Below are 18,635 nucleotides of genomic sequence, written 5' to 3'. Positions count from 1 at the left end.
GTGGTAGTCTCTGAGTCTAAACCTCAAACCAACTATCCATTCTGTCTATACTCAGAAAGAAGAAAGCAATGCAAGGTATTTACATGGCACCTATTACTGTGTTATCTCAGTCCTGGCACTTTTCAGTCTATTCACTTGAGCGCAGTGAAGCTTGGAATGACCAGTTAGCCACAGATTGCAGATGGGGCACAGAGGGAGCACTGAGGGAACATGATCCACCACTGGCCACAGAAATCTTGGAGTGCCAAAGCATGCCTGGCCTCGGTGGTGGAAGAGCACACCCTGCTCCAAAACTTGGGTAGTCACTGTGTAGCTTTAGGTAAAAAATCACTTTAATCCCTGGATAAAAACTCTATGTAAGGTCTCACCCAATAACCAAAGGTCAGGCCTCTCTTCTCCCAAATAAATTACGAAGTTGCAACTATACTACTGTTCTGTCCTAAAGGATTTTGAACTTTAAGCTGTACTTGGTTAGCTAGAAGGACAAACAGCTTGGTGATTAGGGCACAAGGAACGTGATTTCTGAAGCTACTCTGTGTGAGGAGCACTGAGCAGCTCCACCTCCCTGCTCATGCCTTGGCACCATGGTCTGCTCAGGAGACCAGGCCTGCTCAGGAGAGCAGGTCCCTCCTGCCTTTCTTCACACTGTGCTGAAACAGGCCGCTTGCCCAATGGTGGCCTTTAGGAGCTAGGTTAGACATGCTGATGCACAGTGCAATAACCTCAGCGTCTCAACTTTCATTCATCTGCAGCCTGCCATCATTTCTTCACGTCACCTGCAAGTATAGCTGACATGGGGTGCTTCTGGCATGGAGCAGAAGCAGCTGCAGCAGGGCAGGCTGCTCAGCAGCCAGAGCTGCACGGTCACAGCACTGTGGGAGGCATTCTGCCCTCAGAGGTGCCACTTCATGTTCCCATACAAACAATTCTTGTCAGTTTTATTTGGGAGGACTTTTATCTGCCACTGACCAAAGTATTTGCTTAGGACTTCCCTCCAGTTCAAGCACAGGCTGCCTCCCTGGAAACCTCCTCATTCCTGAGGTAGCAGGCGGCTCCTCCAAGGCTGCTGGGGCTTTGCAGGGTTGCTTTGCTCAGCCTCCCACTCTATCCCCGGCCTGATAAACGTTGATAAATAGCAGCCTTGTTTTGTGCTGTGGCTTCTTGTGTTGTAACAATATATCAAAGTCTGAGAAGTGCACCAGGCTGGCTGCTGCGCTGCTGTCTGGTAGGAGAGGCTGCAGGTCTGCTCTGCAGACATTTATTTGCTGGTGCAGCCATTTCCTGGTCTGCAAGGAGAAACCAACGTGTGCTAACAAGGCTTGGTAGCACTGACACAAGGATCTGGGGGCATCTGCTTTTTGTTGTGTAACTCCTTTAATCTGAGGAAAAAGCAGATTTTGCTGGCATAACTACATAGACACACACAGTCCTAGACACATAGAATCCCTCTGATTTCCAGTAGGATTTTGGAATTAAACAGCTTTAGAGAACCAAAATAACTAAACCATTCATCCTTACCTAACAGATGCCTCAAACCCACTGACTTTGGATAATCCCACTTTATAGTCCTAAACTGCAAAATCTTTTTTTTTTTTTTTTTTTTTTTTTTTTTAAATAGAGATCAGGCACATATATTATTCATCTCACTAACTTCAACCACCTGAAATGCATATATGTATAGTCCAGTATGGTTGTCTGAATTCTCCCAAATTGAAGAAATGTGCACTGCTGAGGGAAAGCCATCCTCTCTCTTGCTTCATTTTTCTATCCAGTGACTCTCGAAGTCTTGCTTTGATCAACCAGCCAATTTTTAGACCAGAATAAGAATGAATCTTGATAGATGAGAATGAATCTTGTCTTTGGACGCTTCTGAACCATTAATACATCCTTTTCCCATTCTGCCTCCTCACCCCTTTGCCTTTATTTTATCCCTTCTGTTGGGAAAGGACAAGCTGATGTGAGAAAGGCAAAGTGAATTGAGAAATAAACTCACACACTACTGTCAAATTTGGGCATTCACAACTCTTTCGGAGAAAGCAAAACCTTCCATGCTTGCTAAATGCAAAGGAATGCAGAAAAAGAAAATCGTCTCTTCAAAGGGTCGAGAGGGATTTAATTTAGGGAAAACTCCCATGACAAAATGCTTGAGAACATGTCACTTGCTTCACAGTAAGGCTACTCACAAAAATACAGAGGAGATGCTGACACCCCGTTGCTGTTTTCCAGGGCAATGGATTGTCCCTTGCCTCAGCTGCTCTGACAACAGAACCTGTGACTGGAGAGCAATAACATGGCAGCCCCACAACTGCCAACACTCTGTGCTAGCTAAGCCTGAACTCCAGCGCTGTGTGGAGGGCAGAAGGGTAAGTAACAGATTTTGCACTATAATTTGTTATTATTTACTTAGACATTTAGTGTTCTGAGGTCTTAAAAGCAATTTTATAGTTTAAGAAAATTCCCTTTTTATTATAATGGGAAAAAAATCATATGGAAACAAAAACTGCTATCAATAATTTAGCCTCCTATGCAGTCACAGTTGTATGCTGCCATTTCACACAAACCTTAGGTCACACCAGTGGAGTGTCAGGACCTACGGTGTACATGGTTATCAACAAGACCTGCAGTGAGTATGTAAGCACTGTCAGCGGAGAAGGGATTTGCATTGTTACAGTTTGTCTCGCACTTTATGTGTAAGTTCAGTTTCTTCTGCTGCATACCTAATGCATGGCATTGCTTGTGCACACTAATCTTACCAAGTCTTCTTGCACATTCTTTTCTTATAGTGAAGCTTCTAAGGTGATTGCTTGGAAATACAAGGGTGCCTTAATAGGCAAGCTATGACTGTAAAACTGTTGAAAGAGAGCTCTGATCTGAGGCTCAGGTACATTACTGAGGATACAAGTATCCAGAAAGTAAGTAATTAATTGTTATAAAGATTTTTATAGTTTATTGTCTAGGTAACAAAATAGTAACTAACAATGATATTTTGATAGAATCCGAGACCATTTCTATATGGAAAAAGTACAAAAATAATAGTCTTCCGATTAACATCTTCTCCTTCTTTTCTAGTCATTTATTGTCTTGCACAGCATTCTTCGTTGTCATTTTGCTTTATTTCTGCCTGCGGTTGTCTCCATTACTATAGAACTTTGGGTCTCCCCTACCATACTTTTCTCAGAAACAAACAAACAAAAAAATAAAACCATAAGTTTATATGACAGAGAATAATCTTGATTTGCTCCTTATTAACAAAATAAGCACTTCTGCATTGACCACAGCAAAATAAAATAAAATAAAATAAAATAAAATAAAATAAAATAAAATAATAGAAGAATTTGCTAGCTTTAGTCTTTTATTTCCATTGACATTAATTTCCATTGGGCTGCTTCAATAAGTGAACACCTTTTGGTCAGGATAGCAGAAGAACAACATAACCAATATGGAAGTGTTTTGCCAGTATAGTGTGAGAGGGTTATGCTGCTATTCCCACCTCCTCAATCCAACTACTCATATTCACCAGTGTCAAAAACAGGGCAACATTTGTTAAAGGTATATTAAAACCAATCTTAATGCAAAATCCGCTATGTTATGACTTTCATCTACTCCAGTATCAGACAAGAGCCTTATCCCATGTGAACTACATTAACAGCATGAGAAAAATCTCTGTAAAACTAATTGCACTTGTTTCCCATTCTGCATCTTTTGCAAAAAATCTTCCATCATTGTCTGATAACCTTCACCGGTCTGTAGAAAGCTGCTGAATCACTCCTGTTACCTTTTCACAGATGTCCATTTAACTGGTTTATTCGTTTAAAGTCATCATTCTAACGCATTTTCCCCTTTTGTTATCTCTCTCCTATGTTTTCCCTCTAATGTTATTTCTGTTGTCACATTGCGGTAGTATTAATTTTGTCTAGCATTTTCAAATAACATTTGTGCTTCTTTCACCAAATAAATAAATGTAGAGCCTGGACCAACTCCCTCACATCGGTAGAACTTAAGAACTCAGAGAAACTTTCTACATGCATAAGTCAGAGGAGTAGAATTGGTTCTCAGCTTGGGTGATAAGGTCCTGATTCTGTCTGATTAGGGGAAACTTTAGGGGTTACTTTACACAATCTGAGTAATTTAATAGGAAAAGTAATTTTTTTTTCAGGTGTTCACTGAAAGAGGCTTATGTTTGTTGGTTGTATTTATTGCTGTTATATATGTTTAAGAAATCCTGATCTTTTATAAGTGTTCTATTGAGTAGACAGTAAGATATAAATTCTTGTGAATGAATACATTTTTAATATCCAGGAGATTTTTGGTAACCATCCATAAATAGTTATATTCCCTAATTTGTGTTATTAATTTCAAAACCATTATATACCTCAGCTTTAAGCACTACAAATATCTCTGAATTCTACCCAAATTAATGATATGATTTGCTTAGTAATATAAGCAGAAGTGTTTAACACAAAATGTAAGCAGACAGTAGAAAGATCATAGGGGCAAAACATAAGCACAAAATCACCAACCAGTGAGGATACTGAGATGATTTAGAGTGTTTGTTTGATTTATACTTCTCCTTTGCTGAAGCTAGGTGAGAATAACAGAATTCATTCGTGTCCACTTCTCAAAATGTGCTCAGCTAACTATTGTAACCCTGTATTCTGGGGTTTTGTAGTATGCCGTCATACCTGAAGTATTCAGCTTGTGTAACATTGGTCTCTGCAAAATCTACATTTTGCTATATCAGAGGTAAAATTGCTCCATCAGAACTAGAAGTAACTGTGAGTTCTCCCAAGTCAGCCCTATTTGCTTAAGTTCAGACCACACAATATCTCAGTTCTTGCTCAAAGTTTATTCCAAATTAAGGCAATGAAGTTTCCATACAGCCCACTTAATTACCAAATCTTCATTTAGAAAGCAGAGAGACATATACCAGTAATATCATTGGGTTAAATGATGTCACGACTTCCACAAAAAATACTAACATGCCTCTGTGACTGAATTTGTTTCTTGAATACCCTTCATATACAGTTCAGACTCATGCAAGCTTTGATCAGGAATTGAAGGTAAAGCAGTTACTGACATTTGTGATTCAGTAGGCTGAAGTCTCTGACTTTTGTCCTGAAAAAAATACATGGTTTGGTTTCAAGATTCTGACCTGGTAGGCTTTGCTTCTTATTGCAAAAATATCACAATAAGGCATGATAGATAGCATAAGTGTCTGTGATTATGTCTTTTCTTTAAAAAGGAGGTGTTAATCTCTATGCTGCTGTCAAATTCCAACTATGACAACTGCAGGTTGTTTTCTTATGCTCCACTTGTGGTTGAAAAAAAAAAAAAAAAGCCATGCAAAAAGAAAAAAAAATATGTATGTTGCTCTTCAGCTCTAATGCATGGGAAAGGAAGAATGCAATATGTTTACCACTACTGTGATGTGTCTCTGGTCTGGATGTGCATCAACTGATAAAATAATAAGGAGAGTGAATGCTAATGGTCTCTCTGTGGATGCAGCACGTGTGAGATCAACTGTATGTTTAAGTGCAATTATGCTTTTTTTTCCAATGTTTCATAGAACAACAGTAAAATGCAGTGATGATATGTCTCTTACTCTTTAATTTATTTATGCATTTATCAATGTTTCCAAAAGATATTTATGGACATACAAACAGCACTTCTTTCCTATTTTCTTCATACAAAAACCTACCAAAACATATTTCATAATTTTGTTTTCTAACTTCAAGCTGCTTTCACGTCTTATATTAAAACTGATTTGTACTTCAGAGCTTATCTCTAAAATTTTCATCTCCTTTCTCTGTAACAGAAATTCATTTACCCTAGCTATAACTTCAAATTGGTCTCACATCACTGTTAATTACTATTTTAATTTGTGTGTATATAAAACTGTGCTTGGGCTAAGTTGTTTCTGTTTTGTAAAACCTAAGACCACCTGTAGTGAAACAATAACACTCAGATTGGTGGAGACATGAGAAGGGATACACATTCACAAAAACAGTTTGTAAGAAGCCTTGTTTTTCTTTATGATGTGTTAGCAAGACTAGTCAGTCATATGTTTACATTTCAAACACAGTAAACAGGAAAATTCTGAAGTATTGAGTCTAAAGTGGTTCTGGCTGAGTGGATTTTCATTCAGTCCACTCTTGGTATCTGTAGCCCTTGTTCACCATTTTAAACTCTTGGTAAGTGTAGTGAGATGCAGGTTATGTTGTTCATAGGGAACTCCACATGTATGCTCTAATTGAATGAAAGAAATAGGCAATCATAATAAAAATATCTGTATTATATTGGCTCAACAAAATCCTCTGTAAGTGTGGTTAACAAGCTTCTGCTGTAAGATTTATGCAATCCTGTGAAGACATGAAGCTTTGATTTTTGTACAAGAACTTTTATAAATAGGTAAAGGAAAAGGGGTTCTAACAGGTAATTATTTATCCAATTAGCAGCACATAGAAAGCTGCCCTCAGTAACAGGGAGGGATATGTATTTTGTTTATCATTGAGAAATATTGCTCAGAGTTTAGTCTTATAACAAAGTACCATTGAATCATGTGTAATTAAGAACAGGAAATACGAAAAGGTAATATTTGCTGAAGTACTTAAAATTCAGCTGTTAAAACAAGAATTTTAGCTTATAATTTCTTAATAATATTTTGGAGTTAAGTACTGTTTTGGACTTACAGGTGTTTGAATTTCTTAAGCGTGGTTAATTTATAATGATAGGTCTGGTTAAGAAGTGGATTCCACTATGCTTACACAATCTTTTAAGGCCTGTAAGCTATAATGGATTTATTTTTTTATTTTTTTATTTTTTTCACACAAAACATTTGCAACAGAAGACACTGAAAACATCTGTCTGTGTGAAAGTATTGTTCTCCGTCTGGTAAAATTATAGCCCTATGTATGCCTGATCCTTTAGTCATTCTGCAGACAAATCCCCCATTGACCTGAACAGTGCACGACTGAGCCTTGTGCCAGCCTGTGATGTAAATGAGTCACAGCATATTCTGCACACCTGAACCATCTTTTGGCTCCTTATTGTCATGGAGCTAAATATCCACAGAGCCACTGGTTCAAATAGTACATGGCATGCACAGTTATAGTAAGCTCATGCAACTATAAAGAATCAACTGTTGCCATAGCTACCACACATTCAATTACATTTAATGATTATTGTAATTCATCAAAGCTCCTGGGTTATTTCAAAGACATAAGTTTTATTCCAGGGGCTGTACACCACTGACTTTAGCCTCTGGGTTGTCCAAGCATTTGCTGATACTGAAGCTGATCTGCAAAGGGTGGGTGCTTTGAAAGATGCTTTCTGATGGTCTGCATACCATGACAAAATGTGTTCTGTCAGTTTTGTGCGAGGGCAGTTTGAAAAGTGGTTTTGCAGGTAGGATAACCTACAAATGTCCTGTTCTTCCCCATGGATTTATTTATTTTTTTTTTTAGGCAGAAGAAAAGGAGTATTTTTTTTCCAGGATTTACAGATGGTTGGAACAACTGTTAGAACCAGATTGTTGGATACAGAGAAGGCCTTAATGAATGGATGCTCAGTGTGTGCAGATTTGCTGATGATATGCTATGCATCCAGCAGCCTGGAATGCATTGGATTACAAGGAACGCACACCTATCATTCTATATGAGATCTTTTCTGCTGCATTTATGGGAGAGCATCCCCTTCAAAATCCCAGTACACACAGTCTCCAGGGTGTGACTGCTGATATGTACAGTGAAGATTACAGACAGACTTCAGAGCTCTCTGTCAGAGCTGGAGGGCAGGAACCATAGATTTCACATACTGCAGTGACAATTTTATTATATGTTTTTCAGCAATGCCATGATTTCACTTTGAAAGAAGTGGCTGGAGTTAGACAGACTTGAACGATTACAGTGATACTGTATTGGTATGGCTCGTACCTACTTGACCAGTCAAAGGTTTCTTGAGTGAAAGCTAATATGGTTGTTATAATTGATTGACATATTTGAGGAAAACCTACACTTTTTATCTGTCTTTCTGTACAAACATAGGTCTGCCTTGACTAATTTCTCTCTTCTCCTCTTACATCGAGTCTTAACCATTCTCTTAGCAGACCTGTTTCTGAGTATTTAGGTTAATTTCGCCATAGTAACCCATATTCCTCACCAATGCGATGTTGCCATCTCTCTCATTCCTGACATCCTGTTCAGCCACACCTTCTCCTAGGAATAAATATACATTCCCACATGGACACCCACACACTCAATAGGATTAGCTGTCTGATTGAATCCATTCCCTGACCTGTTTTAGATCCTCACAAGCTCACTTAAGAGTGAAAATGGAGAAGTTTTAAGACTCAAAACTTGCTCTTTCAGGGGTGGGCTTTGTACATTTTCATGAGTCTCATGTTAATAATATGAAGTACATCAGGGTACTAACAGGACACAGTGCCCAGTTCTGACTTCTGACTAAAAAAAGTCTGCTAGAATGGTCACTATGAGAACTGATCTTACCTCGCCTGTCTTTCCTGGTACTGATTTTCAAAAGTCCAAAGGCAAAGTGCCCTTCCTCCTGCAGAATTCACCAGCTGAGCACCCCAGAGCAAACTTGAAAATTCACGCACGGACCAACTGCTTGTATGTGTAGGTGTAGAATTTGAAAAGCTCTACAATGCTAAAATATTTAATAGGGTAAATTAAGTGTGTGTGAGGGCAAGTGTTTTGCTCTGTTTTTGACATCAGGAAAAAAATAGGAAAGAGTCTGATGAGTCATTCTCTGTCTTTGATGGTCTGCAATGTTTGAGACTTTGAAAATATTTAGAATGACACTTGACACATTATTAGAGAATATACAGTGTTGGCCTTGGCTGTGGTTCTTCTCTCCTTTTTATTTGGGGGGGGGGGGGGGAGGGGAAGGTGGGTGGAGGAGAGGAATTGTCTTGTTCTGCTATTTGAATTCTGTGGTAGATGAGATTAGATCAAATACAGCTAGAAGGAAAAATATCTATCTATCAGCATCTTAGTCACAGTACAATGAAGAGTAAGCAAAAAGATGCATTTTTCAAATCAATGTAATTTATAGCTGAATGTGCTCCTTTGCAATTAGTGATACCAACATGGTATCATTTGTAGGTAGAATAGCAAAAGAGAAACAATCTGACATGTTCTACCAACTACAGTGTGTAATCTGGTAGAGTTTGTTTTTTATTCTGCTAATGGTGTTCTATGTCTTTATAGAAATGTTCTCGCCCACACAGCAAGTTAATGATAACCTTGTCTACTAATATCTGAGAACTACTCTTTAAGTAGATATACATCTATGTACTACGGTGATGGACTCATGAAATGGAGATTAAAGAGATGTGGATATAGACAGATTGAAGAGATTAAGACGTTTTGCAAGTTAAAAGAATTCTTGTTTAAAACCTCAAGTTAGCCTACTTTGGAATTAGGTCATATCATAAGTGCAGACTGTCTTCCAAATTGTAAATAATGGCGTGCATGTTTGTGTTTGTCAGAGAGAGAAAGAGAGAGAGCATCCAACAAATCCCTCCATTACAAAGGATCCTTGACTTCTGAGTCATGTTATGCTTGGTTTAAAGAGGTTTCTTGTGGCACAATATGAAAAGAGTCGGAAATCCCCTTGCATGTGAGAGAAGTGCTTGTGCTGTCCAAGCACGAACAGCAGCTGTTTAAAAATGTGTTCTGTGAAGAAGCTTTGAGAGGTCTAGAATAGAAGGTTAAAGAGCCCCTGTGTGTTCAGTGCTTGTTTCAATGTATTTGCTACCACACATAATGATTCTCTGCTGCCCACAATGGAAAGGGCATGCGATGGTCAGGTCATTGCCATGTGCATTGCTGGCCCTGCCACCAGATCATGGTTCATCTGAAATAGCTTCTATACTATGGGAACTTTCTTTGGTACACTGCTGTGGCTCATTTTTACTCACAAAAGGCTCATAGTGGAAACTGGAACCAGTCACTAAAACTGTGACATTCCTGAAGAGGATAGATAAATAGAGATGTATTAGATGAGAGAAGTCCCTGATGCTTTCACCACATAAAGTCTCCAAGACAAGCTTTGCAAACATGTTCTTAAATACGTAATATTGTGCAGTCTGAATTTTATTTGCATAACCAAATAGTCAAGGTGGAAGTTGTAAAATATCAAAAAACAAATCAAATTTAAAAAACAAATAACAAAACTCCAATTTACAGGATGATAACTAGTGCCAGAGGAGGTAGGATAAGAGGCATCCTGCTGCACAGAAAGCAGGGTTGTTACTGTGTCATGGCTCTGTTGGGTTTCTGACTCCCCATTTTACATTTATGCTTTTCTGTGTGCATTTATGGTTGATGTGACTGTGGTATCAACAGATTACACATACAGTTTCATCAGAAAACTGCACTGAACCTGGGTTCTTTTCTCCTTTGGACATTTGTCTTTGCTTACACATTCCTTTTCACCTTTCAACATTTGCATTTGCTTACACATTCTCTTCAGCAGGAGGAAATGTTAGTCCTATCCACTAAATATGGGGCAATTACATTAAAAAAAAAAAAAAAAAAAAGCCTTAAGTTCTGTGGTCTCCACCTACAGAGATGCTTGATTTGTCAGGGGATTCAACAGGGTGAGTAGAAGCAACCCTAACTAAATCTGACTTCTTTATTCAGTTGCAAGCTCAAAGTCAGACTGCTGACACATCGCTCAACCTGAAGTCTCTTCCAACTCTCTTCAGGACACAATGCTTCCTGATGGTCATGTCACATACATCCCAGGACTGTATTCAGGTTCTTTGTCACCACAATAACCTTCTTTTTTATTCTCTCTGAAATGACAGAAAAAAAAAAAACGAAAAAAAAAAAAAAAACATCTCTTTACAAATAAGGCAGCAGCTGCATTCATTGATGTGTGTTACTTTGTTGTAAATTCAAATGAATCACATTTATGGAAGACAGAAGTTTAGCAAGACATGCTGTGTACGAGCAAACCACATGAAAAACTGGAGGAACTAAAGCAGGAAACTGCAAGCAGTCAAGAGAGGCACTATACTAGCAATCGGAAATAAGTATAAGCTTAAGCTAAAGAAAATAGGAGTAACTGTGTAACTATAGCCATCTATAACTTGCATTTTTTGTCTTTGAGACAGATTTTGTCTTTGAAAATCTTTTTGCTAATCAGATCACAAATATTTTACTAAAGGAGAATTTTAGTACTGAGCTGTCACACCTGGAGAACTGGCAGCTCACAGAGGGATATCTTGCCTGCTATGAAAAGGGTTTAAAACCTGCCTAGCTGTATTCTTTTCTTTCCTTTTGTTTTTTGGAGTGTATAAGTTTAAGTGTCTAAGTGTTTTGGAGTGTCTAAGTCATATCTTTTTTTCCATTTGAAGATTCTTTTTATAGGTGACTCAACTAACAGAGGGATGATGTACTATCTAATAGAAAGAGTGAATGAGACTCTTCAGGAATGGCAAAAGACTCATGATGTTAAATGTTATCATAATATCAATGAGGGGAAAACATTTATCAGTTACTCCTACTATCCCCAGTTTTGGATGACTGCAAAACAGAGACCAACTTTTGAAAAAGCGCTAGAACAACTTCTACAGAGGTACTGTATGAACTCCATTTCTGGCTTGCTTGTGTTTTATTCTATTCACAAATGTGTTTAACAGATCTTGCAATTAAAGTAACCAAACAATTAAACACAACGTGTGCAGACCGTATTGTGTGGTTGAAAAATAGTAGAAAATGACATCAGGCCTCTGATCAGGGTGCCAGATACAGTCCACTGAAATGCAATGCAATGCAGTTAAAATGTTTGCCATCTGTTTTAAGGCAACATGTGTTGTTTTTTATTTCTGGGTTTCAGATCACGTCCCCTAGAGAACACAGACCAGACGGTATTAATTGTAGGTGGCGTTCAGTGGCTTAATTCCAATCACCTGCAAATTATCCAAAAGGTGTTGAACAGGTAATGTTATGCACTTAGTGTTATTCCAAGTCAATTCTTGATAAAATAAATTATGGGAAATGACCAGAATTTTTAAATCCAAACATTTCATTTGTTTTCTCATGGGTGTGCACTTAAATGACTTTGAAAAAAAAATGTCTTTTGATGTGTCTGTTAAGTAAAATGTGTGTCCTGATTTTTTTAATTCATTTAATTTGCCAAACAGGGAAAATCTATCAAATATCCTGGTAATTATCAAATCTATAGGGATGGGATTTCACCTCCCGGTGGATGGAATACATTCTTTATCACAGGTAAGCTAAGTATATTTAGAGTGAGTGCATTTTCACAGAAGACTTGTCATTTCAGAAAACATTTTTTTCTGTCTGGTCAAAAATGTTACCTCCTCTGCTGAGCAAGCTTTAAGTGGATCAAAGAAAGAACGTTTGCATTTGCTAGTATGGCTTGCTGATGTGGATTCAAACCAATTAGCCTTTCATGGATTCCACCGCAATCAGAGTCATTTGAGACACTGTGCTCAGTCAGCTGTCCCAAGAACTAGAACAACCTCCATTAAGTCTGCTGCCAAATTTGAGAAATTGAGTTAGGGCTAGGCACATAGCTCTTTCTACCATGTCGAGCACAGGCGCTCCCCAGGATTCTATGACTCAGTGTTCTAGCTCTCCATAAATGTCTTAACCAACTTACAAATCCAGAACATTACAAAGCAGCTGGAACACACCAGTGAATCTAGCCTGTTACTTGTATGTTAAGTGGGTGATACAGTGAATTCAAATCATGTCCAAGACCTCTCAGAGTGGCAGATGGTCTCATTTCGATATCCTGTGTAACTCATTCAATTCAGTATTTTTATTTACAACTTGGTTGATAGAATAGAGAACTCATACAACTTCCTCATGAGAGGGAGTGGAGAGGCAGGTGCCCTATTCTCTGTTATCACCAGTGACAGGACCTGCGGGAACAGTGTTAAGCTGAGGCAGGGGAAGTTTAGGCTGGACATCAGGAAGAGGTTCTTCACCAAGAGGGTGGTTGCACACTGGAACAGGCTCCCCAGTGAAGTAGTCACTGCACCAAGCCTGTCTGAATTTAAGAAGCGATTGGACTGTGCACTTAGTCACATGGTCTAAACTTTTGGGTAGACCTGTGCAGTGCCAGGAGTTGGACTTGATGACCCTTATGGGTCCCTTCCAACTCAGGATATTCTGATTCTATGATTCTATTTAAAATGTGTGGAAGAGACAAGTCTGGGAAGCACTGGATTGTAGAAAAGAGTAATGGTGCCTACCAGCATTGCACAACACTCTTTCTAAGCTTTCATAGCTTATGTACAGCAGTCCTATCACACTGAGGACTGGCATTCACCTCTTCTTGCAGTGATAACAGACTGCTTTATTCAGTGTGTGATTTTTGCTGTAGAGACTGCCTTGCCAGATTTTGCCCATTCCCTCTTTCTAGATTAGTTCTATCTGCCAATAGTGTTTACTCAAATTCCTCTTATTGATTTCAACCATTTTCTTAGTTTATACACATGACCAAGTTAGGGTACATTGGGGAAGTGGCTGGAATCTATAGGAAGAAAAGTGGTCATAAGCTCCTCCCATAAATTTCAGCAGAGTTCAGTCCTACGAGGAAGTAGAACTTTGATCTCAGGTAGGTGAAGCAAGGATGGAAGAATATGAAAGGCTTCTCAGGATTACTTTTATCTGTTTCTCATCCAGTAAATTCCATAAAACTCCAGAAATCAACTACAATATGCAACTCTCATTCTTTTCATATCTGAACCATAACCCAAATTGCCCCTGCAATTTGGGTTCTCTGGACTTCTGGGTTACACCATCTAACCTCAAAACCCTTCTGTTTGCAGTGCCATATTTGCTGCCTTGACAAATTTATGGCCAACCATTTTTTCTATTTTTGGCCTTCCTGCAATATCTCAAGAAATAATCTCTTCTTTGCTATGACTGTGTCTAAGACACCCATGGCCTTATACTCCTTTTTAAGGAATAGTCTCAGTGGCTTTGATTTGAAGCTGAATTTGCCCTTTACAGGAACAATTTAACCGTTTGTTACACAGACATCTTTATAATGGGACTTTTTTTTTTCTTTAATTATACCTTATATTAGCTGAGTGTATATTAAAAAGATTTCCAGTAAGTACATTTTAAACAGCATTGAATTATTCCCATTTAGGAAGCTGTGCAACTACAGAAAAATAATTACAGTTACTGCTAATTTGTTTTTTGGTTTAGATCATCTTGAAATCAACCTGATTTTTTTTTTGTGTGTGTGTAATTAGGGAAACATTTGTGGACTTTCTTATGACTTTTTCTGTTCTGCAAAACCTGTTCTAAACAGTTTCTGCAAAAATCTACAAAAGTCTTGGAGCAGTAGGTGTTTTTCAAGAGTGTGTTTGTAGTAATTCACTTCTAGAATATAACACGATTATCCTATTTAGAATTAAGTTTTGCTATTTATTTCAATAGGAGAATAAAATAATCTTTAAACAGTACTTTTGACAAAACATTGCAATATTTTATCTGGAACACAGGCAGAAGTGCAAAATTTGTGGAATGAAAATTTGATTATCCTGGATACCGCAAAAAATTATGGCTATGAAGTTGTTGACACCTTTGTCATCACAATGGGACGTTACAAAGAATTCCTGCGGGGGAAGTGTGGCTGCCATTTCCATGAGGTAAGTTTTTGTATCTTTTTCAGGTATTTAAAAGAGATTTTAACTGCCAGGTGCTTAAAAGCAAAAAGGTATGTAGGTAGGTTCACAATCGCTACTCAGATAATCCTGAACAAAAGCTGTGGAGGCTGCTATACGTATATGGTGGCATCTGTCCCTCACTGCCCAAGGACAGGCTAAGCTGGTGTAATGGCATCTCCTTGAAATAAAAACAAGCGTGCTCTTCTGGAAAGGTAACTTTTGTAAAAGGATATTTTACTCTTGCCAGGTTCTTACATGATTTGATATCCATTATATATCCCTACCACTTCTGCATGTACTCAGTCTGTCCTTTTATAATAGCTCAGTCTCACAGGTTTTTGTTCTAAGCCCTCCTAACTGAACTGGTTGGCAGACTCCCATCAAATCATAGATACATTTAAAATGCAGCTTAAAATTGAAAGACCAGTCTTATTTCTGTATTCTCATATGTCCAAGAAAGAATTATCTGGTATAATTATGGTGACAGACTATACATATACAGACTATACAAGACTATACATATAGCGACAGACTATACAGACTATAGTGACAGACGAGCAGAAGTGGTTAAATTACGTGTTGTCATTCTCACATGTAGTTCTGATTTCTTTTTTGTCTGATATCTGTCAAGATTGTCTTCTGTTTTATAATTGCTGGAGTAAGCAAAACAGGAACATGGTAAAATATATATATATATGGCTATTGAGAATGTGTTCTTATTCTGTTTGTTTCAAGTTCTGGCTAGGAGTTTTCACAACTTATTACAAATGACAGGAGTCCATGGTTTAGATCAGAAATGAATAAGCAAACTCATTATTATCTAGGCAGAAAATCAGCCTAGAGGCTGCCAAATCAGTGGAAGTAAAGTCTGAAAAACAAGATATTTCAAGTTTTTCTGTTTTCCTTTGAGATGTCTTTTGAGTATGTGATATGTCTTTTTACAGAGAGTGCTCTTCTCTGTCAGGAAAAGAGGGGGCTGTTTTGGTTTTGGACTTTTCATACCTTACATGTAACAAATGAGACACTGCATCTCTGGTCTAGCACAGACATCCCTGAATGAAAACAAATAGTATAATTTCTGATTAGTCAAATAAGCAGGTATCTTCTGCTGTAGGGCTAGCAACAGTAATTCTGTATGTGGTAGTTATGAAGTGTCAGCAAGGTCATCAGAATATTCCTGTGGCTTTCAGCCAAGACCTTCCTAGTACCCATGGCACCAAGTAGTTGGTTTAAACCTCCAGTTACCGGTTTTCTGTTGTGAATGACCAGTCAGTCTGTTGAGAATCTGAGCATTTAATTTATTGCTCTGAAGAATATTACATTACACTCTTTGTGAACCAGGAAAAGCTTTGAGGAATAAAGGGGACATACCTTTCTAGGTGCTTACTTAAAAATATATATTTATTTATGGTAAAAAATAACCCTTCAGTGAGAACTGGAGTCACGCACTCAGAGATCATCAGTAACACCTTGCTTCAGTTCATTGCTGGATCTAAGCACAGATAAGCCTTCTGGAATCTCTACAGACAAAATCATGTTTAGCACAGTAAGAAATTGTTTGTGATGATATTACTTATCCTTATTCTTATGAATTGAATCCAGGTTGTCTACCAAAAACCTAGGAAACTAGCACAAATTATTCTATTAAAATCTGTTTAGGACCATAAAACTTGAACTGTCATGTTTTTCAAGGAGAATACATTTCCTCTGCATGATCAAAAGAGACATGGCAGGTACAAGTTCCTCCACAGAATAGAATAAATATATAGAATGAAAAGAAATTGTTTCCGAAAAGTTAAAACTGGAAGAAAAAAAAAAAAAAAAAAAGAATGCAATGAAGGATATCTCCTTGAAACCAAGAGTTAATGAATTTATGGTATTTCAAAGTCAGCTAGGGGCTTTGAGTCAGTAACAAACTACTAGTTGGAAGAAATATCAGGAGTTTGCTTAGTGACTAGAAAAATGACACCAGCAATCTGAAGTACTGCTTAAGAGACAGAACTCCACCATTTCTTATGCAGAAAATCCTAGTTGTTTTTTCTTTGTTTGTTTTTTTATTAGAGCCATCAAAAATTTATAAACAATTTAAAAGACTATCAATCACACAGGTGAAATGATAGCACTTTTACAGCATGACTTTAGGAATTTGTTTTCTGTCTAAACAAATTACTTCAAACGAGAAAGACTACAAAAATTTTCTGAATTTCTCAAGAACAGGAAAAAAACCCCTTTGCTTATTTTGCCAAGTCATGCCTATTTTTCTGTAAGACTTACTCTTGGCTAAACCTGTTCCAGGGACTTGGATGTACACAGGGTTAGCACAGAGTCTCTGTAGACCTTCATGGCTACAAACTTGGGCCATGACACCTGGAACAAGGTAGAAGTACTAATTTTTGCCGTGAAGAAGTGTCAGAACAGCTGCGATATACTTTCCTTAAAGTTCCACAAGATGCAAAGATCTGATAATAAGGTTTCCTTCATCAGACAACCACAGTATATACTGGAAAACAAAATACAGTGTGGCTAATTAAACATAGTAGTTTAAACCAAATGGAAATTCAGTGGAGATGGTAGTAAATTCAAGCATATATTCCAGAGTGTGTCCTTGTGATTTCTGCCAGCCAAGCCCTAGCACAGCCAGCCTGACCATTTTCTTGTAGCCTGTGGATTATATTTAATTATCTCAGCTGCAACACACTTAAAACATAATAAAAAAATAATAAATATATGGCTTTGATTTTTCTGCTTAAACATCCCAGACTAAGATAACAATGTGAGGGACAGAACAGTCCATGGGACAATAAATGTGTTCCCAAAAGAGAGAAACAATCAGCTGCAACTGGCCACGACTCGGATCCAGTATGAGGCTGACTGGGGCAGAGCACAGCGCTGGGAGCATTTTCAGACCTGTTGGAACACGTGTGCTAAATGTGAACCTCGCAGCTGGTTTCTACCTCAGGCTCCTCAGCAGCTCATATGTTTTTAGACCACTGCTGGGGCCTCTGTCCTGCTCTGAGACCAAACATAATGGATGTGGTTAGTTAACTGATCCTTTAATCTCCTCTGCACAATGCATTAAAAGGGGTGAACATAGCTCAGTCCAAATGGAGCTGAGAAGGAGGGAAGCCACAGAGCAGATACCTCTGCAATGGATAAATAGTTTTGTGGAGTACATGGCTCCCTCCTTTTCACCCAGACAGCAATATTGACCCCCTTTGCGTCTAGGACCAAGATGTAGGTATACTTTGTGGGTTATTGCTGTTGCTTGCCATTTCCACAGAGCTTTTGAGTGAAATGGAGAACTTCAAAGGAAAATATTTCAGATGTTTTGTAGGTGGAAAACAGCCTGGCATGATCAGCTATCAGCATTTTTCATGCACTCTTCCTTCATTTTTCACGAGCTCATGTGCAGATTTGGCCTTGCTTTTCTGCCTGAGGATCTCAGCAGAGAGTATGTGTTTCTGGGGAAGATCAGGGAAGAATTTGGATCATGGAGCTGTTGTTAATGAGGCTTGAGAGGCCATTGTGCTGAAAGAGGCATGGATGTGCCCAGGAGAATCCATCAGACACCAAAAAACAGACTTGATCCTTGACAAAAGCAAAAATAAAGTCCTTGACCGCTTTTGATACTTCATTAGTTTTAACAGTTTTGTCATCAGTTTATTTCTGAATCCTGGCAAATGGAGTTTCATCAGGTGCTGAAACAGTTTCTGCTAGGAAAATGGCATTTTGCCTCGAGGATGGAGCCAAGAACACTATGTAAAAGTCCAAAACTTTTCATGTTTTATGAAGCCAGATGAGGTGGATTAAACCTACTGCTTTGTACTTTCACTTTCTTTCTCTTTAAAAATAGCTTCCTAAACTCCCAGAAGAGAGCACCCCTCTGTAAATGCCATGTGAAGTAAAGCACAGTCATGTGGCAATGGAGGGCCGTCCGTTCTGTGCAGATAACAAG

At 38.3% G+C, this 18,635-nt stretch overlaps 1 protein-coding gene across 3 annotated transcripts in view; it reads left to right on the top strand.

The window, feature by feature from the left end:
* Positions 1-18,635, top strand: part of CPED1 (cadherin like and PC-esterase domain containing 1) — a 151,914-nt gene that overhangs the window by 128,178 nt on the left and 5,101 nt on the right. For all 3 annotated transcript variants that reach the window (XM_040549972.1, XM_040549956.1, XM_040549965.1), the window contains 5 exons: positions 2,227-2,363; positions 11,384-11,604; positions 11,866-11,967; positions 12,173-12,260; positions 14,516-14,662. In XM_040549972.1, the coding sequence (XP_040405906.1) occupies positions 2,227-2,363; positions 11,384-11,604; positions 11,866-11,967; positions 12,173-12,260; positions 14,516-14,662 (695 nt within the window). The remainder of the gene's footprint in view (positions 1-2,226; positions 2,364-11,383; positions 11,605-11,865; positions 11,968-12,172; positions 12,261-14,515; positions 14,663-18,635) is intronic.

The sequence above is a fragment of the Cygnus olor genome, chromosome 1, assembly GCF_009769625.2.
Source record: "Cygnus olor isolate bCygOlo1 chromosome 1, bCygOlo1.pri.v2, whole genome shotgun sequence".
In the NCBI taxonomy this organism is placed as follows: domain Eukaryota; kingdom Metazoa; phylum Chordata; class Aves; order Anseriformes; family Anatidae; genus Cygnus; species Cygnus olor.
Note: the sequence above shows the minus strand (reverse complement) of the source record. Positions and strands in the feature narration are given on the sequence as shown.